The sequence below is a fragment of the Coturnix japonica genome, chromosome 2 (genome assembly GCF_001577835.2).
Source record: "Coturnix japonica isolate 7356 chromosome 2, Coturnix japonica 2.1, whole genome shotgun sequence".
Taxonomy (NCBI): Eukaryota; Metazoa; Chordata; class Aves; order Galliformes; family Phasianidae; genus Coturnix; species Coturnix japonica.
Window position 1 is genome coordinate 69,667,652 of NC_029517.1, and position 25,427 is coordinate 69,693,078.

General features: G+C 36.7%; 1 protein-coding gene across 3 annotated transcripts in view; it reads left to right on the top strand.

Annotated features, from left to right (window-relative positions):
• The window catches only part of CDKAL1 (CDK5 regulatory subunit associated protein 1 like 1), a 315,678-nt gene that overhangs the window by 274,460 nt on the left and 15,791 nt on the right, over window positions 1–25,427 (top strand). For all 3 annotated transcript variants that reach the window (XM_015854755.2, XM_015854757.2, XM_032442509.1), the window contains 2 exons: window positions 18,877–18,960; window positions 22,116–22,280. In XM_015854755.2, the coding sequence (XP_015710241.1) occupies window positions 18,877–18,960; window positions 22,116–22,280 (249 nt within the window). The remainder of the gene's footprint in view (window positions 1–18,876; window positions 18,961–22,115; window positions 22,281–25,427) is intronic.

Sequence of the window (25,427 nt, forward strand, 5' to 3'; positions counted from 1 at the left end):
GAGGTGTTGATATTAAAGGATCGGCCATTAAAAGAGTGCATACCACTTTGACTTTTTGTCTCACTGATGTTCTATGCCGGCAGAACTTCCTCCCATATTTAAGCAGAAGAAGCCATTCTTCATTATTTTTACATACTAGCTTTTGTTGTTGTTCTGGTTGTTTTAAATGTGCTTTCCATTCCATGCAAATTATGAGGTTAAGCAAGACACATCAAAGTATGTTGGGGTTAAGCATCCATTTCTCACCTAAATGAACTTCTGAGAAATAAGCTAAGAGTATTTTATTCTTTTTTAACATAATCTCTTGAAGTCCTAGTCAGCTTAATAAATGATATGTAGCATAGTCTTGTGGCAATATATATATATATAATTTTAAATGATTTTTGGATCATTTATGATAATTTCCAAAAGATCACTCATGTCACAGACCATGCAGATTTGATAACATGCTAATATCATCTGCAAAATTCAGTTCAGTGTTACACAGTTTAAGATGTGGATGAAAGCTATTGCATCTAGCATTTTTAAGTGTGAAAAAGTTATTATCATTTAGAAAAAAATAGAAAACAGGCTTCAAATGCTGAACAATGTAGCTAAAGTTATTTCCATCCACCTTTTTCCTCCTTTTCCAGTCATGTGATCTTTACTCTTTAGTTATCATCACTGTGTTTCCAGTGTTGATAATTCTTCTCAGAATTCCAATTTACTTCTTTAAATTTATGCCTACAATGGAATCTGTTCAGACAGTAAACAACGGAACACTGTACACATCTGACTGTTCATTCTCTCCTTTTCCATCCAGGCTAAACAAGCCTTTGAAAATTGCAGATGCCTCTAGTTTAGTGTAGGCTTAATTTAACAGAACTCTCTAAAGGGAAGTTGAGGGTGCAATAGTGTCAGCTACTTCAGTTTTGACAGTAAGAAGCTACAACTGTTTTTAATGGTCCAGGAAGAGTATTCAGACTCAAGGGCTCAGTCCCAAACTTATGATACAAATGCTATGCATATTTGCTCTGAAATAATTTAGACCAGTGTTTTTTTTCCCCCACTACTAGATCATGTTACAAATTCGTGTCCAGTATTCTGTCCTCCCAACAATCTTTTTCAGCATTGTTGCTTTCCAAGTTTCCAAGAGAGTATCTTTGTTTCAGATTACATTTTTCCAAATAGATTAATTGGCATTTTCAGAATGGGACCTTGTTTTTATTTTCTGTACGTAGTTCAATTTTCCTGCTTTAACCAATATTTGTCTTTCACCCCATTTTAATTTGCTCTGCAAATTTCAGTACTGTATTGCTTATACCCTTTTTACATAGGTAGTATGAATATGTTAAATACAGATGGGCATGCAACTTATGGCTGAAGTTTTCCATCTAACACTTCCAACAAACCTGAGATATTGTAGGATATCTCTAATAAATAGTTGCTCTTCCATTATCAAGACATGACAATGTTCTTATCCTGAAAAGAAAGGTAGAAAACCTTATTCAAGGATAATTTACGCAGTATTATACTATTTATTGTACTTGTGTCTTTTCTCTTACCTCATAATTTTTGAAATCTTTCAAAAAGTAAGGGAAAAAAGCCACTAAGCCCTTGCCTCCCACATCCCTCTCCCTAGGGAAATAAAAAAAAGCTGATAAGCGTTTGTTTACTAATTGAACATGTTCATTATTGAAAGCATGAGTTCTGATAATCTAAATTCCACCATATCCATATGGGTAGTGTTATCTCTTGAGGAGCCACTTATGGTGATATACTTTTTATCAGAATGTCTACATTAGTGACAAGGAATAGGCAGTCCCTTGAGGACAGCTGAAGTGAGTTTTCAATGACTATTGGATATTCTTGAACTATTTTAAGAAGAAAGTTTGATTTAAAGAAAGACAATTGGAAGGAGCAGCCTCCTTTTCTTTTGAACTGACAAATTTTCTCCTCTCTTACAAGATGTTTTAGAATATAGTAATTTTTTTAAAGAGGATAGCTAGGTAGGAGACCAAGTGATATTTATTTCCTAATATGCTCCATGATCATGACTGGGCATTTGATTCTGGACTTTTTTTTTCCCCCTACATATTATAATGTATGAAGCTCTTCTTGCAGGATCTATAAGCATTATTCATTATTTCTGGTTATCCAGTCTTTTTTAATATTGTTAGTTAATTCTTAATGTGTAACTGAGGAGTGATTGAGAGAACAACAAAGTCTTCGGCTGCTTCTAATCCATGTACTGATGCTGCATCTAGTCATGAGAAGTGATGAATACAACACTTAGAATAAATTTACTTTGCTGTCCTTTAAACAAAGGATAATTTCCAAACTAAGTCCATTCTTGTCACGTCATAGCATTTCAGTAGAAGATGATTTATCCATTTTTTCCCCCCTCATCTTTTCCACGTAGACTTGGTGCATTTTTAGCATCCTCATTTATGCATTAAGTAGTTAATTTAATGCAACTATGAAGGGTATCCAAAACAGTAAGTATTCTGTTTGCATTTGTATTCATTTTCCATTATATACCTCATTTACCCAGTAAGAGTTGTTACTCTGCTAATTGGACTTTACTGCAATCTCGTATCTGCTATTTAAGTCAGTAAGAGATGCCTTACCCTCCAGGGATGCCTGCTCTCTCTAAGAGAATTAGGAGTTCTACAGTGAGCCCTTGGTCAATGACTTATTTTTGTTCTATTACTATGAAAAGACAAATTTATTTCTAATAAAGTATACCTACAGATTTTATAATCTGTAAAAGTGTGCAACAGGTTTCCCAGCTACAGTTTAAGCCTTAACTGAACAGTTATGCATAATCTAACATACCAGAATTATTAATTACTTTGAAAGATTTCTTCTAGTTAAACATAGATAGCTTCTGTGCCATATGATTGTACTTGCAGTATTCAGCTCCCACAGGTCAATTAAATGTTTCAAGGTTTAGTCAGCAAGCAGACACCCATCACTGCTGCATATACTTTGATGGAATGGAAGTTATTGCTTAATTGTTCCATTTAAGACTGGATGGAAAAGGGGTCATTGAGGGTTTAAAGCTTTGCTTTCGATTTATATGGCTTGGAATCTTACTTACAAAGGCAAGAGCTTTTCTCTCTGCATAAATTAATTTAAAATCATAGACTTTTGAGTGCTTTTCAGAAATTAAATGGGTTTCTGATTAATTTTAGTTCTGCAATTGCAGGACATGGTAATGAACTAGATATAGACTGAGTGCATTGAAGAGCTCTTTTGAAATGTGTGTGAAAATGTCAGATGGATCTGCTGAACGTGTGTTTCTTTCATACGATGCAACCAAATGTTAAGGTTCCCAGTCTATATAATAAATTGTACACAGTGCCTTCCTCAGCCTTCTGTGGCATGTGTTCAAGGTGTGAAACCCATTATTTTAAAAGCTTTAAGTTGTCAGTGAAATCCTAGGAAAGCAGGAAAGCAGGAAAATATGTGGCACTACATTTTGTAAAGAAGCAATCTGTCTGCTCTTGTATGTCATATTTTTATGTCTGATTTATTGTCGCTGCATCCATATGCACAGCTTATGTGAAGCTTTGGGACACTTGTATGGAGAAATCTTACATTCTTAAAATAATCATCTGGAATGTCTTTCTGTTTTAAAATAGGTTCTGTTGGAGTAAATCCACAAGAGCAGAAGACAGATCATGAGCACTTGTCAAAATCAGAATATCAGGTGTTGCAGTGTGAAATATTGAAAGACATAAGTCTTCCTCCTCAGAGATTAGTATTTCATATTGAGAATTTTCCTTTGTGTATCCTGTACCTTTCACAACAAAGAAAAATAATTCTCAGTAAGATTAGTGATTTTTATCATAAAGTTATTTTTTAACCTATATGTATGCTGTAGTTCTCATAGGAATATATAATACTAAATATCAAGACTATCTTTCTACTTCTTTTTTCAAACTTCTTATTTAAACTGATTGTTTATATTTAAACTACCTTAAGCAAATACATAAGAAACTGAAATCAATTTCAGTGAGTGGACTGAAAACAAGTAGGTGCTGCTTTGATCTTTATTCAGATTGGTTTTGTGAAATAATTGGCTATTGATACTTGAGATGCCTCCTCTCATCCTAAAAAAAACCAAAAATGTTAGTGAAACTTAAATGGCAGATTTGAACTCACTTTTACTGCATATTCTATTATTTCACTAACATATACATGAACAACAGTACAGCACTTTAAGGAACTGTTGAGTTCTGTTCAGCGTCACCTGATCACCCACGTACATGCAACCTCCAGATTGCACTTGCGACCGGCTTTGTCTATAGCCTACACTGCTCTTTTTATGTATAGAGCGGCAACTCAACATTTCAGAGCACTTTGCCTGAGGCGGAGACACAGCAATTCACAAAAAGAGCAGCAACCTGAGGGAGAAGGGCTAGGGTCAGAGATCTGAGATCTGAATCAACTAAATTGAAATCTACATAAATCAGAAGTGTATTATTTCTCTTCTAAAACATTGTGCTGAGGGATTAAAACCAGAAAGTACTCTGTATGTTAAAATAATTTGTGCACAGGCCAAAAAAATTAAATAAATAAATTTTAAAAAAAAAAAAAAATTGGATTTGGTTTTTGTAAATCAGACCACCCAACTTAAGTGCTCCTGTCAGTAAAAACTTGTACACAAAACATGCGCATTTACTGTTAGCCTCTCAGTGACTCTAGATAATATTTTTGGACATGTGTATTGTATACTATGGCCCAGTTTAGCAGTACGAACACTTAAAGGTGATTTTCCCAGTAATATTGTTTTGGCCACCCAATGAGCAGCCAACTCTTATCTGTAAAGACTGTTTGAAGATCAGTGGCAGCTCTGTTGTAGATATTAGCTGACACCTTCACTAAAACTAAATCTTTTGCTTTGTTGGTCATCAGCCTCTGTGTTAAACAAGCCAAAACCAAACAGATAAAGGAGAGACTGGAGATTACTGTAAAAACTGCAGGAGTAAAAGGATTTGCCAGTTCTGAGTCATCTGCCATTTGCTAAGGAGTCAGCACAACCAGAAACTGATGTTTGCCTTACCATCATTTCTCTTTATTTTCAGCCTATATCTTCTGCATCATACCATGCATAGCAGAATAATCATTTTCTTTCTAATGCCTAAGGCAGCTGGTGTGTCGAGTAAGAAGATTACATTTCAGTAGCAAGACAAGTATCTAAACAAATTAAATTAATCTGCCAGTCCTTCCATGATTGAAGAACCTGGTTACTGAAATTTTGCTGCCTGCTAGAAAATTTCAAAACCATGGAAGGATGGGAGCCAGACTGGATAGCTGGCAGTTATATCACAGCAAGATAGAGGACTCAGGTGTCAGGGACAAAAATAAGTCCTTATTGCCAATCTTAACCTATTCTTAAGCAGGCACTCGCTATTGAAACAGATACTGCATTTAAAGCATTGCCTTATTTGTCTTCTTCCTGCTCCCCATGCTAAGTCTATAGTTACTTATATATGCAAAATTGTAGATTTCCTACTTAAAGGTTTTACATAAACTATAGCAATTGTACAGATCAATACAATGGGAAACATTACAACAGAGATGTGATGTATCAGAAGTTTTGCAGGGAAAAGCTTCACCAAAGAGGAATCTCCAAAAAGAGATCCTTCCCCAGCAGCAGTCAGCCCTTAAATGAGGCCTAGAAGTGCAGCCAGGCTCTACCCCTTCCCTTTTAGGTCACATAGCTGAATTGCCTTCACTTGTGCTCCCAGGGCTGACTGGGTCCTTCCCCCAGGCACTCAATCAGTGGTTCAGGCCATAACTCAACAGTTACCATACAGAAGTCTTCCTGACAGACACTCATAAACAATTAAATCTTTGTGCTTCATAACTATTTTAACTTTTCATCTTTTACCCCATTTTTAAAGTGTATCTTAGTATAAAGAGGAAGGCAACAGCAGCTATGAAGTGCATGTTTCTAAATGGGCTGTGTGCTTTAAGTCTGTCTGTATTAAGAGGAAGAGTATGAGTGTCCCAAAATTATTCTCCTTTTCTGTTCCAAAGCTTAAGCAAGGGTTTTCATTTAAGTATTCCCACTGTCATGTAAATTTCTTGCTCTATGGATGCCAGAGAACAAAGAAAATCTGTGAAACAAGTAGTCTGGACAGCTAGGTGTTTCTTCTATGATGCCCTGGAGGATTAGACTGTATTCTGGCAATTTTAATTTTTTATTATTATTATTGTTATTTTGTTCAGCTTTTTCAGAGTCATTAGATGTGAAGTGCTAGAACACAGAAAAACTGTGAAAAACTTAAAACAGATTTAAAGTGAAAATAAACAGCAGTTTTTCTGTATCTCAACTTCATTGTCTTTAGATTTTCTGTCTACACCTACCATGAGATTTCCTTAATAGCTTTTTCAAGGATCTGTGTTTTAGGAAAAATAAAGGTGTTCCCTTAACGTTCTGTGCCATATTTTTAATTTTGCCCACTAAAAATATAGTAGAATTTCTGGAGCTATATAAAAATAAAGAGTTGAAATGACTCAAGAAAGAATTTATTCCAATGCTCAAACATAATATATATCCCTGTAAGAGTATGATTTTATTAATTACATTCTAGCAAAATAATGAACATCCAAACACGAGAAAGGGTGTAAAATGGAAAAGCACTCTGCTTGAATAACAGATTGCCCCTTTTTTTTACAGATGGGAAAACTGGGGCACATGGAGAACTTAATTGATTTCCCTAGTGCCATTGTATAAATCATTGATGTGACAAGACCTAGAGCAGATTCTCTCTCAGAGCTGTGCAGCTCACTGCTTGCCTGAGTCTCTTCAACAAACAGATTCCAAAAACATGTTTTTTTCCATGCAGTAACTTATAGTTGATATGTGAGAAGCCTGAAGTACAAGCAGATAAAGCTATTTTATTTTATTTTGAAATAAAAGAAAAGAAAAGAAAGTATATTTCAGATATTGTGTTCCACTCAGTCCACTTACTTATTTCATAAACAGATTTTATGTTACTGCCTTCTTTCCTTTTTCAATCTCCTTTCTCTTGGTGTAAATAAAACGGCATGTCCTCTTACCCAGGTTATGCATTTATTTCATGCGCTCTCGAGTTTGAATTATGCAACTCAGTGTCTGAGAGGCTAACCTTCTCTTCACTGAAGCTGGGTCATGAATAATTTCCTAGAAAGCGAAGCATTTACCTCTTCTCCAGCCCTGTGGCAGAAGGAATGTCATCTGTGAGCAATTGTTACCATTACCAACCATTCAAGAAGGCAAACCTGTGAGACCTAGAGGCCCCTTCTTTGCAATGCACCGTGTGGCTTGTGAGTAATTGCTATAGAGAAATCAGTACACAACTTAGCAGGGCCTCTCACCTTCCTTGCCTCTGTACTAAACCTGACTTTCTGTTCAACAGTCTCATTTGTTAGTACTATTGGTAAATACTGGACTTTGCCCATCAGTGACAGGCTGCTGGTGTGTGTAGCTATTGCTGTGTACTAGCAGTCACAATCCTTTGCCGCCTGGGCTTGATAAAAGGAAATGGTGATGAGAAAAACCTAGATTGAGTTCATTCTTTGAGAACATTTTATCTGCCTTTAGAAGGAGCTTCATGTCACCCGTTGTTGATTTCACTACATTTTAGCCGAAAGAATTTTGAAAAATATTTGACAAATTAGTGACATTTTCAGATTTGTTATGAGAAAAATTAAAAAATGTATTTTAGAAGTGCTCCAAATGCAAAACTGTTTTTGGGGTTTTTGTTTTTGTCTTTTGCACTAGGTATTTCATAACACCTGACCAAAAAAAAAAAAAAAAAAAATCTGTTCTTGATTACGTATGAAAACTGAAAGACCAGGTAGTTTTATTGGAAGCATTCATCAGTCATAAAGTTACCAACATCCCTTAGAAGCTACGACAACAGATAATGTGCTTTCTCTAATCGTATTTAAGCATACTGGAATATAGCAAAACCCAGTGAAATGCTAGCAGTTGTTTTTGGCAAACTTGTATGTAATCTGTTTTAATCCCAGACCTTGAAAACTTCATGCTGAATTAATAACGAGGCTACTAAGTCATGGTTCAAGTATTGGTTTGAAGGTTGGGTGGAGTTTCTGTTAGTTTGAACAAACTTAATTTAGTAATAGGATTTCAGCCGAGAATATTAGGAATTGGGATGTATCAGTTGTATTGTTTATACTCTGTTATAATGTTCTGGACCTGTGCTAGAAATGTAGGCATTCCAAGCTATCGTCTTTAAGAGCGTCAGGAAAAGTAATGCCTGCTATTTTGTTATATTGACCCATGATATCAGAAGCAGATGTTGGTGGTATGGCAGTAGAGGTTGGACCTTCCCACCAATACTCCATTACATTTTGTTGCCATGTGACAGATGGCAGCAGAGGGGTAGTCTGTTGAAACGGCATGTGACATAGACGTGCAGATGAAGCAGAGGTGTGCCGCTGGAATCCTCCAATGTGGAAAAAAATAGCACCCATCAACATTCACTGATGCTTGCTGAGTATTTATGGAGACCAAACATGTTAGCAGTGAGACAGTGGGTGGTGCAATTCAGGAGTGGCAACAGAAACATGAAAGGCAAGCCAGATACCAGATGGCCATGCAGATTTTGACAAGTGTGGTATGCAGGCTCTTGTTCATCACTGGTGAAAACACATAGCTGTATTGAAAAATAGTGCTTTACAGCTGAGAATTTGTTCTGTCAGATAGAGTTATTGTGGTCTTCGTGTCTGTTGTGTGTCCATGGAAATAAATAGGAAGTATTACTTTTGCAGTCACCTAAGTATTTTCATGTAGGTCTTGTTTCTTTAGACACTCTTATTGATGATCTAATACATGATTTGTAAACATTTGTGCGTAGTGTTTGTATTTGTAGTGTAAATAGCAATGCAACAAACAGAAAACATGGGGAGAAAGATAGTCATTGTCTGCCGAGTTCACGGAGTTGCTATAATGTCTTCAGAGCCTGGTGTGATTGGTTTCTTTTCACCACCTTTCCTCAGAAATCTTCTTCCCAGCTATGACAGCCTCTTGCTGTTAGATCTCAATCTGGCTTATTGGGAATGAAATGGAAAAAAATTAAATGAGCTAAAAGTGGTCAAATGAGTAGCTTTTATGAAGATGTAGCATTTTTACTGTGGTGAATTGTAGTGTTTTTTCCACCAAATACTTTAAGAGGCACAGTCTTCAAATTATCTAGGCAGGATATTCAGATATAAGCCTCCCATTTTTTTCTTTAGTGACCTCTAATAGAACTGTAGACCTCATGCTGGATATCAGTGGTTTTTTTTTATTGCACAGTGTGAAGTGATACATCAACGCTAACCTGTTTATTAGCAATGCTGATGAAACCAGCTACAGCTATTATGCCGAGCAGCTTTGTCTTCATAATTGTGTGAAAATGCAGAAAATTGAAATACCAGTCTTTTCTCTGTCTTACATGCTTAGTTTGTGTGATCACCTTGCAGAAATTAGCTCATGCATTTCTTCTCACACGAAGAGAGAAAACAAATGATGAGAGGCTGAATCTGATCCAGAACACTCTTTGGAGAATTCATTGTTGGTGATAATGAAGTTTTGGGTTAATTACTAGCATTTGCTTTTGGAAACGAGCTGCTTTTCATGTTGTTGTCTTAGCTGATGTACAGTCTTTATGCTGTGTCATAGGGGAAAGGGACATATGTGTTCTGAAGGTGTAAGTGGAAAAATGTGAGCTTTATTTTTTCTTGTGAAGTTCAATGTTTCTCTTCCATGCTTGCTTATCTCAGTGTGGATGAAATTAAAGCCGTGGTTCATGCTGCTTCTTGCTTAAATAAGGCATGTTCAGAGTCCCTCCAGGAGCAGAGCCCTTCTCAGGGAAAATAATGAGAACAATCGTCTCAAGCCATGTTGGCAGAAAACTAGGATTAAGATTTGAGCAATTAATTAAGATGAAAGCAGGAGGAAAAAATGGGAGGAGAAAAGTTCACCTGTTGAATTTTTAGTCTGTACTTGCAAAAGTGTTTTCTCAGAAGCGGGCCTGGAGGTGTTGTTTTATATTACTCCAATGTTTTATTCCAGTTAGCTACAGAAAAAAAATATATATATATTACTGTGAAATACAGAAGAGAAAGAAGAGGGAAGGGCAGCAAAATAAAATACTGCGCTCTTCTTTCCTTCTAATATGATCCAGGGGGTGAATAAATGCAACAGCAGAAACAAATGTATGTGGCCCATCGCATAAGTTTGGAACGTATTTCCTTCTGGTTTAGAGAATATCAGAATATAGTATTTATAGCAGTTATGGGGGAATAAAAGTGATTCGTGCCTTGTATGCCCCAGTTATAAATGTATTTCTTATAACTGGTGATTTGTTTCCCTGTGCCTCTGATTTTATGTTATGCTTAACTATGATTAATTGCAGATATAGCTTACAAAAGGAAGTGACCATAAGTAGAAATTTGAAATATTTGGAAGTTTTTTTTCTTTGAAAAATTGTGTTTATGTACACATTGTTTGTACACGTATGCTTTTGTCACAAGAGCATAGGAGAATCTTTTGTTACTAAAGAACCATCACAGCTTCCAATCACCTTGAGGGCACTTCACTCTTGACTATCCAACACTGTAAAGCAATGTGAGAAACTCTCTCCAACTTTTCCATTTTCATGTATGCTGAATATACTTTAACCTAATATCTTATGGTTCCTCTTCCGTACTCTCTCAGACCCCTCCATCTCATAATTACTGAAGAATCTTTTTTTTTTTTTTTCAGCTATTTTTCCTGTTAGTAAGGACTTTGTACCACAAGATGTTGCAGGCCTATATGCCTACTCTATTGTTTATTGTGTAAATTCAAACCACTATACTGGTTTTATTGCTTGTGTGACTGATATATCTGGTTTGGAAGTGGAAACCATTGAAGTGAGTACATAACAGTTAGATTAGTAGTGTGAGTCTAAGAACTGCAATCACAATATTGATATCCACTCTGATTTTTTTCTCTAAATCTTTTTATTTTTGCATAGAGTTAAAATGAAGTCTTAATACTGCTGTTAGAGATTACAGTGTGTTGATGATCCATCTCAATAATGAATTGCACTTGTTTGTACAATTATACAGCTTGTTTTACCTTTTGTCTTGTTGAAATTCAGAGTACAACATAAAATATTGCTTCTTTAGTTAGAAAGATATCTTCTAATTTTTAAGTTCATGTTAAGAATTCTTCATAATTCGAGATGAGAAGGTTGCATGCAGTCAAATAGTTATTGAAGGGAATTTTCTAATGCAGTACTGAGGCCTTGAATTTGAGTTGTTTGTAGTTCTGTGAACATTCTTGATTTTTCTTTCTTAGACAGTTGCAAAGGGTGGCGTGCTGAGGAAAAGCACGCAGCTGAGATTTGTGATAAATTTATCTATATCCTTGGGAGTTAAATAAAGATGTTAGAAAAACTTACTTTATAACATTTTTTTCTTTTTCTTCTAGAGCAGCAGTGATCTATCATAGATGTTTTTTGATCTTATATCAATTAACTTCCTTTAATGGATAATGAAGAGTTGGTCAGAATTGTTGTTTTACTATGCTAATGACATGATGCTTCTCTTCATTACCTATTCTGTATGATAATAATTGGCATTCTATTTAAACATTAAAATGCATCGTAAGTATTTCAGAAGCAGTTTTAAATTATAAATACCATGAAGTTATAGTACATGCATCACTCTTTTATGCATCATTCACTTTGGTCTCTCTGTGAGCTCTTGATTTCATTTGACATTCAGCACTATACATCTAGAAAAGTCACCAGATCTAAGCTCTTACCTTACCCTAGACTGAAGAAAAGCCCTAAAGTGTGCAACTTTTCTTTCATCTATTGACTACCTTCAAAATAAAAGAAAATAGTATCATTAACCTGTCCTCATCAGTTTCTGTGATTCTCCATGTTAGTAAACGATGAGTCAGGTATGCCTGTGACTTACTGAAGTTATGCCCATTTTAAGAGGTTTTATTAGAGTTGGCAGTTCTTTCCAGCAGCTGGTGATGTTGAATCTGAACTGCAAACAGCATTACATTGGCCTGTGCTATGTCAGCACAATTCTGAGACCATTGGTGAGCATTTTTGTTACGGAGGCTTCAGTTTGAGAAAACAGATTTGTATTGGAAGTTCCTGAAATAATTTCTGGAGAAGCTATTTGATAGGGTGTTTACCAAGATCGTTTGTAAATCTCACATCACTGATACTCATCAGGGTTCATGCAGCTGTTAAAAGAGATCAGTGGAACAGGAGTTATGTGTTGTTGCCGTAGCAACTGCCTCTTCATACTGTGCTTTAACCACTTAGAAATTCACAGTATATTTCAAGGATCTGCTTCCAACAATGGCAGCCAATCTTAAGTAATTTTAAATGATTTCACAGAAGTTGAAAGCATTGCATTGCAAGAAAGACTACCGTATTTTTAAGCTTGGTAGCCTTGTCTAGCCACAGACTGAGCTTATTTAGAAAAAAGTTTTCAAGAAATTGTTTACGTCATGCCATTGGAATGCATGGGATTGGCAAATTGGCTGAAAGTTACAGATCATTTTAAAAGATACCTTGAAACTCCATCCTCCGTTGTAGAAGATGAGCAAGAATAATTTCCTGAACTTATGTGTCAAACATCTAGCTTCCTTAAGAGCAGTCTGCTGTCTAGTTTTTTGTTTCACTTGTGAATTGCTGTAGGTATGAAAGAACTCAAACATTACACAAATCTACTCTTGTTCCTATTTTGATCTGAACATTTCATTTAGACTTTTTCTATAGGTAATTCATACAGCTTTATGAAGCTTGTTAGATCATTGGAGAAAAGCAGGGAGAGGCTTTTGTCAACATTACGTTGAAGCTGTTGCCTGAGTGCTCATCCAGCATGACAGTTCCAAATACCAGTTCTGCATATAGTATTTTATATTGCTATAGCAACTTCCTCAGTTTTATGGTCACTGCTCTGTAAGTTGTGCAATTAGAATTACATTTTGCACATGTGGAACAGTTTCAGAGTAACAGCCAGAGTCCCTTAGCAATGGTGTGTCAGATCCAGAATAAATCCCAATTCTACATCCTCATCATGGGCTTTCACTTAAGTTCAAGCTTATGATAAAGCTCTAAACAAGAGAAACTGTTTTTCAGCTGCAGAATGTGTCTCCTCTTTCAGAGAACTTGTTTTCCTTTTGTAATTTTGTACACAGTTAACACAATTTAGAAAGGCAATATGACAGAGTTGTCAACATGCTACTTTTATTACCTCTTTTCTAGACAAGAGGAGCAATGAAAAGGAGAGACAAGCAAAATGCAAATTTACAAAATTTAAAAGAAATTACATATTTAGAAGACCAATTGTCGTTTTTAGGTCACAACTCACTTACCTGAATATAATTTTCATGTGAGCTGCATGGCATGGCTTGTATGTGTTGGAAGAAGCTACATTTTCACAGCAGGGTGCCAAATTAAAATGAAGCAGTCTGATGCAGGTGCACAGCAATAGGAAGGAGCTATTTTAACCTGAAGCAGGAGAAATGGGACAAGGAAGCAGAAGCAGTCTACTTCTGTCCCTTGTCTGCTTCTCTCCTATTCTTTCCTTCCCCCATAGCTGTGACAACAGATTCATAAGGGGGTTGAAGAGAAGGTGTTCTACTGATTTTACTGAGCTGCTCTCCTTGAAGCTGAAGGGCTGTGGAAGATTTTGTTACACTGGTTGTGTCCTCCTAGTGCTCACTGTCCATAACCTATGCCTTGTCCTTAGTTCCTGCTTGCATAGCCTCAAGCCAGCTTGGAAAATCATTGACTCACTTGCCCTGTGGGCATTTATTGCATCCATCCTGAATTCTTGATGATGCACACTGAGATGTGTTTGTTTTAGAAAAAGCTAAGGGTATTTTTTTAATAAGTTGTATATTGTATGTAATCCTTTCCAAATACAACTCCTGCAGTTCACTTAGAGATGGACAGTTTACTAATGGTGGTTTGAGGACAGCTGTGTTGGCTGACAATGAAATGAGACACTTTGATGAACATTGGCTGCTTTTCTCCAGCAGAGCTAAAGAATTTTGTGCTTGCAGTGAAGATTGTCCAGCACTGTTTCCAAGGGAAATAGGGAAAAAGAAAACCTCACAACTGGTGTGAAGTAGTAAATTTTAACCGCACTAGACATAAGTACAAAACAATTTGGTATGAGCAGTGAGACCAGTATCATTTACTGTCTTTTATCAGTTTAACTTGTAAGTCATACATAGCTCCGTGATCTGTGTGAGACATAAAGAATTTAGTTTTTGTAGCTAAATAATGGCACTGTAGGGCTGAGTCAGCACTGATTTTGAGTTGGAGCAAAAACAGAAGAAGTCTATTTGGTGAGTTCTACCAGAACTTGCCCTGAACCACTGGAGCGGTTAGGTTCTCTGCTTCTTTCCTCAGTTGTAAAATGAGTCAAATACATTATGCGGTGACTGATGCCTATTTGATATAAAAGATACAGGACTCTAAATGTTACTGCACTGTTGTCCTTCCATACATCATTGCAAAACTGAGTTACAGAATGATCACATCCGATTTTTTTCTGTAGGATAAATAAAATTGAAAATAAAGTTCATAAAAGATTTGAGACTTGCAAACTACCTGGCAATTGTTACAGCATGAGAAGGATAGGACTTGTGCATTAGCTGTGTTATTTTCAGTGAAAACAAATTGACTTTGTGTAAACATTCTGATCAATTTGTCTTGATATGGGGCAGATTTTTTCTTTTTTTTTGCTTTCATCTGTTATTCTTCTCACTCAATCCTCCATAAAGAAAAAAATCCAGGTTCTGTAGAGGAATTTTTCCCAAGTGAGATGTCTGTGCTGACTTTACACCACTGCAAATGCTTTGTCAGAATTATAGTTCTCTGAGAGCTGGATCTCGTGCATACCTGTCGAAGCAGATGAAAGAGTAGGAATAAAAATAAGATACTGAGTTACTTTTGCTGGTACGTGCCTGGAAAAAAAAAAAATAATAAAAATAAAAAAACAATAAAAAAACCATCAAAGGTTATTATAATTATGACTGTTATTAGATAGCATGTCTGATTTCTCCATATTCACATTCTCTCTGAGAGAGCTGAAACTCTCTCAGAACATTTAGAGATCCCAGAGGGATAATTGCAGAAATGATGACATATATTCCACTTCTTGAACAAATTTCAATACCAAAGCTGCATTCTGCCTACTTACATTTCTTCTTAATTATTGTTGGATGCAAGGATAGTCATTTTCTGTTCTAAGAATGTGTGTAGCCAATTAGTGTTGTAGATCATGAGTACCCAATGGCTTAACTCTCTAAATAGAATTGTCCTTTTCTGTTATGACAGAAGAGTTTGCAAATATGTGAATATTGTCTTTCTATGTGAGGTCAGCCTTGGACAGAAGTATAAATCGAGTAACTGGAGAAAATGAATAATGTTGAATTTAATTCTTACTCCTTATAGAATGGCTGAGCTCTTTGTCTCATATGTATGTACTCTAAATTGGCATGGGCTGTTCGTTTCTTGCACACGTTTTTAATGCCATACTTTTGATGCTGTATTATTAATTCAGTCTTCCTATTTTCCTCCACCTTCCAATAAATTCTGTGCACAGAAAAGTTTTCTGTTTAGCTCACTGAAATGCAGGGACCTGTGCTCCTTTTGCTCATGGAAGCAAAGGGAAACTGGCAGCGTTTCTGAAGAAACCTCTGCTCATAGCAAATGATCAAACATGGGTATTCTTTTCTTCTCCCTACTGATTTTTTTTTTTTTTCTTTAATACCAGTCTTGCCACTCTGACATTTGGGAGCATGAAGATAACGTCTGTAGTTTATAATACCTCCCAGGCAGGTTGCACGGGGACAATGAAAACAGAGTGTTATGACCAGAGAGACACAGGGAACCACAGTACAACTTAGAAATAAGTTACTGTCCCAGTATTGCTTTGTGCTTGTTTTGTAATTTTTTGGATAAATAATGAATACAACTTGATGAAATGACGGGTTCATTGGTTTTGGTGTTTTCCAGTAGTAGCGTGTTTCCCCAAGGGTGAATATCGCTTCTCTAACATTTCCTCCTCCTCTTTTTCATCACACTGCGTGACATCTGAGATTTCTTACTGTAGCACTGCAATACCACACTGTTTAGTGATTAAGAAGGCTGTGGTCTGAAATGTTATAGAAACAACAAAACTTCTTCATTCAAGGAAAACATTCCCTGTAATCTTGTTAGTGGCATTGTTATCTCCAGTGCCTTCTTGATATGTATTTACAAAAGTCCTCTGGTGATTTGAATTGAGAAACTGCTTTCTTGGAAGAAAACAACACCTTAGTGTTCAGAAAAATGGTAAATGGTTACACGTGATCCTTTTTACTAAGATTTGAATATCTGTTGTTACACTTAAACCTCCCAGAGGAACATTAGTAGAAATTTTAAGTGTGTTATGAACAACTCTTAAGCATCTTTAAAAAGTAAGCAGAAAAGTACATCTTTTCTACTATTAGGATTTTTATACAGGGTCTGAAACATGGGACTTGTGCCCCTTCCTTGTGTACACAGGGAATTTAAGTTTGGCCAGTGACTTTGGTGCTCTTTCCCCTGATCTCCAGGGTGTGCTTTGGGAATGTCCCAGATATGTGCCTAGGGAAGGGGAAGCATGATGTTTTGCTAGGTGAGTGGGAAGCCAGGCCCATGTATACTGTGTATATATATACTGTGATGTAGCTGTGATATTGCTGTTCCTATTTTTATCTGTAATTTTTTCTGACATTGATTTCTAGAGAAAACTCTAGAATTATTTTAACTGCTTATGCCATAGAGAATAAAAGCATTATTATCTGATCTACATCTTCTTGCTAATTCATATGGACCTTATGATGGGTTTGTGCTGCAAGTCTTTCTGAGGGGAATCTTGAGTACAGTATTTCTCACAGATATTAAAAGTTTGGAGTACAACATGAAATCTGAAAACATTTTTGGTTCTTAGGATAGCAACAGCCATAAAAGCAGTAAGTCAGATTATCTAGCTAGACAGTTATACTTTGTAGAATATATTTGTGGAGTAGTTTGGAAAGAATCCAATTATTGACACTTGCAGAACATTTCTGGAATCCAAACAGTGGATGTGAGCATACTGAGGTCGTGGGAAGTGCATGGTCATGCATAGCTGTCACATCAGAAGATGTTGTACAGAGTTGAATATTGGCTTCAGTGTATTGGCAATGGTGGTGACAACATTGCAATATCACAAAGTTTGCATCAGCTGAGTCCCACAGATGCTCACGTGGGAACAGAAAGAACAGAATGCAACTCTGTCATTACCCATCAGACCAATGATAGGCTGAAGGTGTTTCCAGGATTGAATCAGTATGACAAGCTGGAGTGAACATGGCAGCTCATGAAGCAGCATCATGAGAATTCCTCATTGAAGAAAAAGTTTAAGATGAAGCCCTCAGTGAGTAAAGCGTTGTACACTGTCTTTCGAGACAGGGAAAGGGATGATCCTTCTGGATTTCCTGGATCCTGGATAAACCATCAACTCTGACCAGTACATTGCAGCTGGCTGAGTTCAAAGCTCATTCTTGAAGTCATACCAGAGTAGTCAACTTTTCTCTCGCAACAAGCTGTCACGATACCCCATACCAGTTTGAAGACCATGCAACACATCACCAGTCTTGTCTGGGCTGTTCTACCACACACTCACAATATATATAGCCTGGATTTGGTACCTTCTGACTTCCATCTTTTTAGACCAATGGAAGATGGATACCTGGGCATCCATTCTTATGAGTGTGGCATGCAGGTCTTGTTCACTGCTGACAAAAATGCATAGCTAGTGACAATGGCTATGCAGAAAAATAGTGTTTTGCAGCTGAGAATTTTCTCAATTAAGCAGAGTTATTGTGCTCTTTGAAGCTGTTGTGGTTTCCATGGCAATAAATAGAAGGCATTCATTTCAGAATGACCTATGTACAACTCTAGCAGACAAAATCAAAAGGTGTTATGCAGGTGATTTTGAAGTTTGAGGGAAGCCAGTTCTTGATTCTTACGTACATGGCAACAAGATGCAGCTATCTTGTTGTGTAGCCTTCTATTTATCTAATTGCAAAATATAATCTGTGCTTCCTTTAGACTGTGCTAATGCATTTAGAAGCTGGGCATCTAATTGAAATATTCAAGTTTTTTGCCCAGGGTTTATTAGGCTTTTAATATTACCATGTATGTGAGTACTTAAAAGCTTTCTTCTTCACTGAGTCTTTGTAATATGTAGTGTCGATTGCTGTGTTATGGAAATTAATGTGATGTCTCAAGCGATATCTTAGCAATATCAACAAGAAGGGATAGAGTTGCTCTATCAATCATTGTAAATATAATTGTGGTTTTAGAAATGAAATAGCTTAGTGTGATGTTACCTGAAAGTCCAGCAGCATGTTACAGTTCCCTGCTTCTCTCCAATGCTTCCAATTGGTCTATTTGTCTTAAGGTTGTTGGGGGGCTAGAGAGTGTTCATTTTTGTCACTGATTACAGAATTTTATTCTTAGTGACAGTGTTTTCATTGACTAGATGAAGCAGTAATTGGACCCTGTTTATATCTGATAAATCTATTCTTTTGTTAATAAGTAAAAATAAATGTTCATTTCTGAACTGGATTTTCATGCCAAGCCATTGCATTATTACAGTTCTTAACTTGGATTTTCACCTTTACCTCTGTCGGTTTTGGAGAGTGTGAGTTAGGGATTTATTTCCCCTGCTTTCTTGCTGACACAAAATGTCCTGAGAGAATTTGATTATTTCCACTAAATATGTTCATTTAATCAATGCAACTCTTTTTGAATGCTTTCTGAGTCATTTGCCTTGTTTTCTGTTTTCCAGGTTGGAGAAAGGCAGAGGGTTCTGGTGACAGAAGAATCCTTTGATTCCAACTATTATGTTGCTCACAATCCATTCTATGAGCAGGTACTGCTAAATAAACAAGATAACATCTCTATGGGGTATCTTGGCTTTCTGATAATCTCAGCAACGCAGTGCACCACAGTGAAAAAAAAATAAAACAAGAAAACCTTTTCCCAAGAATGGTGTGACCATCAAATCTCATTTTTAAGTTATTTTATTCCCTTCTGTGTTTTAAACACAATTTACCTGAAATTATGTTAAGAAATACATAGCAGCTTTTTAGCAGTGCAACATGAGAACACACCGGATGTCCAGAGAACACTGTATGGTTTAGAGGAGCTGTTAATTACTGCAGTAGTTTTTTTTTCCAGGTCTCAGAAGCATTATTTTCTTAACAGTTCAACTTTTTAATTTCACTACTTCTTTTGGAAAATTCTTTCAGGCAATGCAATTTGCTAAAATGTATACGTATATTTTTCAAACAATTAGAAAGATCAGAAACTCTTGTTTCAATTAGCACCCCAGCCTGACATGGGTTATTTGCTTCTATGTACTTTCTATAAATTATATTTTTTCCATGCAAAAACAATCTTTGTGAACTAGGAAGGAAGTACAATATCTGTTTCACAAAATCATTATTTTTACTCAAAAGCAGATGAAAAACAGTGGAATTGGCTTTTCTGAATCATCTGTATTTCATTCTGTTTTTGCAGTTGGCTCTTTCTCAGTCTTATTACACTGATCTGTGCAGTTTGTTTTCACTCCCTTAGTTATTCAGTCATCCTGTCTAGAGGGGCTATTGATAATGACTGTGGTTATATAGTTAACATTAGTGCTTTGTTCTAATGTTTTTCCATATTACATTACAGAAATACACAAGGGGTTTTTTATTATTGTTTTTTTCTTAGCATTTCAAAAGCAGTAACGCTACCTAACATGTTCTATAGGTAACTGGTTCACTAATTGTTTTGTTTTGTTTTGTTTTTTCCTAACATTTTCATTCTTTCCTAGGATAAATCTCGTTCTTCTTTTCTTATACCTCTGACCTCCATCTTAAATCTTGTATAACACTGTTCCTCGCCTTTATACCTTATCAGTCAGAGTTGAGGAACATGGTTTTGTGTGGAGAGATTAAAAAGAAATTGCTTCAGGCTTTTTAGTGTTTAATGCCTTTTTTAATGAAAGTCTCATTAATTAAAAGGAAAACAGCATCTGAAAAATTGTTGATGTTTTATGGTGTGTTTGTGTGTTAGCAGCTCCTGACTGGAACCAGTAAAGAATAAACTAAATAGAAATTATAATAGTAATTTTAAATTGTATTATGAAAGAAATACTACATTTATTATGGAATCAATATTTGTACGTCTTTTCCCTAAAATTTTGGGTGTTTGACAAGGGTAATAACATAGCTTTCAACAAAGTGAGAATGAGATTTTGTGCTAGTAACTGACTTCAGTAGTAGTAAATTTAATGATAGTAGATTAGAAATCAGTGAGTAAAAATCATCTTATGTTTGGAAGCTGATGTGAACAGTCCTAGTGTAACATTCTGTTAATTAAAGGGAGTATCAGTCCTATAATCTCTTCATAAGACTTGCATGTATTAAAAGAGTTTGCTTTTAAAACCACATTGATAGAGCTGTACTGATAAACCTGCTGGTAGCTTAGTGAGTAACTTTGGTGACATAGTTTAATGCAGTACATTGAACAATTCTTTGAACTAAGAATTTAGCCAGAACAGTCGAGATGACTGTTTCTGTTGGTAGAACTTTATTTTTTAGGAAGAGGGAAAGGGTTTTTATGAATGTATGCCAACTCAGACTGCTTGGTTGTTTATAGTACCTCTCTGAATTTTACATATAAGCCAGTCTCTTTCTGAAGGAATAGTTATTACCAACAAATGTCCCATAGGATTTATATTTAATTACTGGCAATTCACATGTGAGATTTACAGAGGTTCCAGGCTCAGTGTTGTGGTTTAACCCAGCAGGTGGCTGAGCAACACACAGTTGTTCACTTACTCCCCCCTTGTCAGTGGGACTGGGGAGAGAATTAGAAAAATAAATAAATAAATGAATAGAATGTGTGGGTTGAGTTTAAACTATTTACCAAGATAGAGAAACTGAAAATAGTCATGAAATATGTGTTACAAACATTCATATATATGTATAAAAAGTGATGCACAGTTGCTTGCCATCCCCCAGCTGATGCCCAGCTATGCCCCCACGCAGTCAAAGAGAGTGAGATCAGTTCACACCCCCCTTCAAACTCCTTCCACATTGTGTGATATGGTATGGAATATCCCTTTGGTTTGTTTAAGTCAACTGTCCTAATTCTGTCCCCTCCCAGCTCCTTGGGCCCATCACTGCACACAGCCTTGGCTCTGTGCAACACTGCCTAGCGGCAACTATAAACATCAGTGTGTTATCAACATTGTTTTTCTCCTAGAATCAAAACATGGTATCATACCAGACACTCAGAAAACATTTCCATTTCAGCTGAAACTATAACACTCAGTGTTATAGAGGTATATATCACTTATACTCAGTGATACTTATTTACCTAGTTTTTCTCTGATGTAAGCTTGCCCCCAGAAATGTATATGGGAATAACATAATCTAGACATGCTGTAAAAATATCTCAGCATTGGGATCCTGTCTTTTTATTTTTGCCACTTAGGTCCAGTTACCTTTCTAATCTCCAGAATGCTAATCAATCTGCTTTTCTTGGAAGGTGCTTAGTAATCTCAGTGGAATTCTAGAAGTTCCTTAGTCATGAACACCTTGAGCCTGTGGGGGAAAAAGGAAAGAACTTGTAATGATTTCCTCTGAGTAGGACAGCAACTTGAAAATTGAAAAAAAGCAAAACAAAACTGCTGTGAAGAAATCTGTTAGCATTCTGTACTACAAGTGCCCTTGGGAAACCAGTTAGTCTGGATTAAAATGTTGTCATTCAGGTCCAAGTGACTTATCAATTTTAAAGAAGCACAACCACAAGTCATAGGATCAATTGAGTTGAGAAAAGCTGAGCTAACACTAGAAAGCTCTTGAAGGCAAACTAGAGGTGTTATTGATCATGTGTCAGGGGCTGTAGCTCATGTCTGAAGTTTTAAATGTTTAGGAGTTGCTCTTATATGTTGCGAAAAGTCTGCTTTCTGAGTGAAAGCTGGAGAGTCTGATGGCCTTTATGATGCTTAGTAACTGTGTCTTTATTTTAAAGGTTCTCGTGCCAAAGGATCCTGTGTTAATGGGTAAAATGGTAGAAGTGAATATTTATGAAGCTGGGAAACATTTTATGAAAGGGCAGCCTGTGTCAGATGCCAGAGTTTACACTGCATCTATCACAAGACCATTAGCAAAAGGAGAAGTTTCTGGTTTAACAGAGGTGAGTAAAAGACATTCTTTTTTACTTTGTTGGTGAAACAGCATCTGCTCAAGTGTAATGATTTCAGGCTATATATCTGTTTTCATTTTATAGTTCCCCTTTTATGTATGCATGAAGCTTTAATCTTTTCTAACAGATTGAAATCTGAATTTAAAAGATGCTTTTGCTCATACCCATAGCTTTTCTTTGCTGTCTATAAAGGCAATAATATGCTTGTTTCTTGTTCCAGGGCACAAGATGAAAAGGAACTATTAGAAAACATTTAACATAAGCAATTACATAATTCAATGTATTTCATTTCTAATTTAGTAGAAGTATGAATCCATTTGTTTTTCTTCACAAAGTTTTTAAAAATATTGATTACTTGCCTGTTCGAATAGTTCAAAATTTTGCCCAGAGATTCAGAAGTCTTTGATAAGTGGAGGTACTGAGTATTTACAGTATGTTTTGGGAAAAGGTCAACATCTGATCTCATCATGTAAAGAAAATGAAACTCTTTTTAAAAGATATCTGATCCTTACTTTACACTTCAGTAGATGTGGCTCTTAGCCAAGTACTCTCATACATTTCATGGAACTCTAGTTGTAAAAACTGATGGAGTGTGAAATGAAAATGTGTATCACATTTCTAAGCATCACTTTATGTCCTTTCTCCAGTGCTGTTGTTAGGATCTCTGAAAATATGTAGCTCTAATTTAGAACATGGAAGAAAGGCAACTGGAAGTTTATCATCCACCTTGCTGCTTTTACAGTAAATTGTGGACAATATTAAAATAAGAATGGGTATATATATTTTTTAAATTGTAATGGTCATATTTAATATAAATAATCATTGCATACCCTGTGTAACTAGAGCTGAGCTATTTGGTATCATAAAACTGGTTATGAAAGACATGCAACAATAATGCACCTAGAGTAATGTTTTGGGGAGATCATGAACTTCAAGCATTCAAAGGTTAATATGCCTTTGAATGAAGTCCAAACGTGTGTATATATATGTCTGATAAATGATTGAAAAAACAGCCCAAATCTTTAAATTGTCTGTCTGGACATTGCAACTATTTAAACACTGCTGCTTTTTTCAGTAGAAGATTTTTTAAAGGTAAAGACAACCAAGCCTGTAATTAAATTGAGTGTGTGCTATCGGAATCTATTAGCATGGGAGTGAGCAAGCAGAATGTTGACTGAAATTTTATACGTTAAGAATAAGAAACAAAATGCTCGAAGTCAAAGGGACTGATAATTTACCTAAGAAATCATTGAGATAACTTTAAAAGGTATAAATCTGTTCTTGCCCTTTGAGTACTTAGAATGCTCAAATAAAAAGTTACAGCAAATTTCCTACTTAGAAGTGCTTGAGACACCTCATTCTAACCTAAGATGCTTCTGAGCAGATCTCATATTCCAGTCATAGAATGGTTTGAGTTGGAAGGGATCTTTAAAATTATCTATTTCCAACCCCCCTGCTATATGCAGGGATATCTTCCTCTAGACCAGTTTTCTCAAAGCCCCATCCAGCCTGGCCTTGAACGCCTCCAGGAAGGGGACATTCACATCCTCTCTGTGCAACCCATTCCACCACCCTCACAGTAAAGCATTTCTTCCTAATATCTAGTCTAAATCTACCCTCTTTTGGTTTAAAGCCATTTCCCCTTGTCCTGTTACTACCTGTCCTTATAAAAAGTCCCTTCCCTGCTTTCCTGTAGGTCCCCTTCAGGTACTAGAGGCCACTAGAAGGTCCTCTCAGAGCCTTCTCTTCTCCAGGCTGAAAAGCTCCAACTCTCTCAGCCAGTCTTCACAGGGAAGGTGCTCAAACCTTCATATTTGATCATATTTGCAGTACTCCTTTGGACTCCATTCAATAGTTCTATGTCCTTCTTGTGCTGGGAGTCCCAGAACTGGACACAGTACTCCAGGTGGGGTTCTCGTAAGAGCAGAGTAGAGGGGCAGAGTCACCCCCCTCAACCTGCTGGGCATACTTCTGTTGATGCAGCCTTCTGGCCTGCAGTTGGCCTTCTGGGCTGCAAGCTCTCACTGCTGGCTCACATTGAGCTTTTCATCAACCAGCACCCCAAAAATCTCCTCAGGGCTGCTCTCAAGCCATTCTCCAACCGGCCTGTATTTGTACTTGGGATTACTCTGACCTAGGTGGACTTTGCTGCCCTCCTCTCAAGCCTGCCCAGTTCCCTATGGATGGTATCCTTTCCCTGTAGGGTATCAACTGCTCCACTCAGCTTGGTGTTTTCTACAACCTTTCTGAGTGTGCACTCAATCTCACTGCCCATGACACCTAAAAAGATGTTAAATAGCAGTGGTTTCAACACCTATCTCTGAGGAATCCCACTCATCGGCAGTCTAAATGATAATTGAAGTAGAATCTAAGTGGCAGTCTAAATTGAGTCATAGAGGATGACTCTTCTTAATTATAAGAGAACGGGGCAACACATTGTCTGATCTTTTTTATGGTTCTTTGTGTGCACTCATGACAGGCTGAGGCATGAGGAAAGAAGAATGACACAACTTAAAACAAGTGTTTTCAGATATTCCCTCAAAAGTAGAGCTCCTGGATCTTCAACAGAATGCCAGGGCTCTCCACCACATGCTGAAAAGGACAGCATGCAGAGCAAAAACCTTGGATAACTTTACTGTTGAGCCAAGTTAACAAACTGTATAGCAGAGAGAAGGAAGAACTGAATAAAACAAAAATTGAAAACATGGCCCTTTCGCTTCCTGCTTTGCACTAAAATGAGGAACAATTAGGGCCTGCTTTTACATTTCAGGATTGATTGAACAAGTAACCAGCTGCCATGTGGCACTTGAGATCAGGCACGTTTTTTTTTATCCAGTGTTGTTCTCTGGTCAGAAGCTCTTCTAGGAACTGGCCAGCATCCTGTACATAGCACGTGCAATGGCATAATGGGATGATAATAGCAAGGTAGCAAAGTCTTTGGCTACAGCAAATGAGAATGAGCCCAAATGCAGCAGCCACAGAGTCATGATTTTATACAGAAATGACAGAAAAGAGCCACTTACCTTTGGAACACCTGAGGTAGGCAGAGATCTCCAGCAAGAGACACTCTTACCTCCACTGCCAACCCTTAAATGAGATCTGGGAAGGGGTGGGTCCTGGCTTCACCCCCTCCAGTCA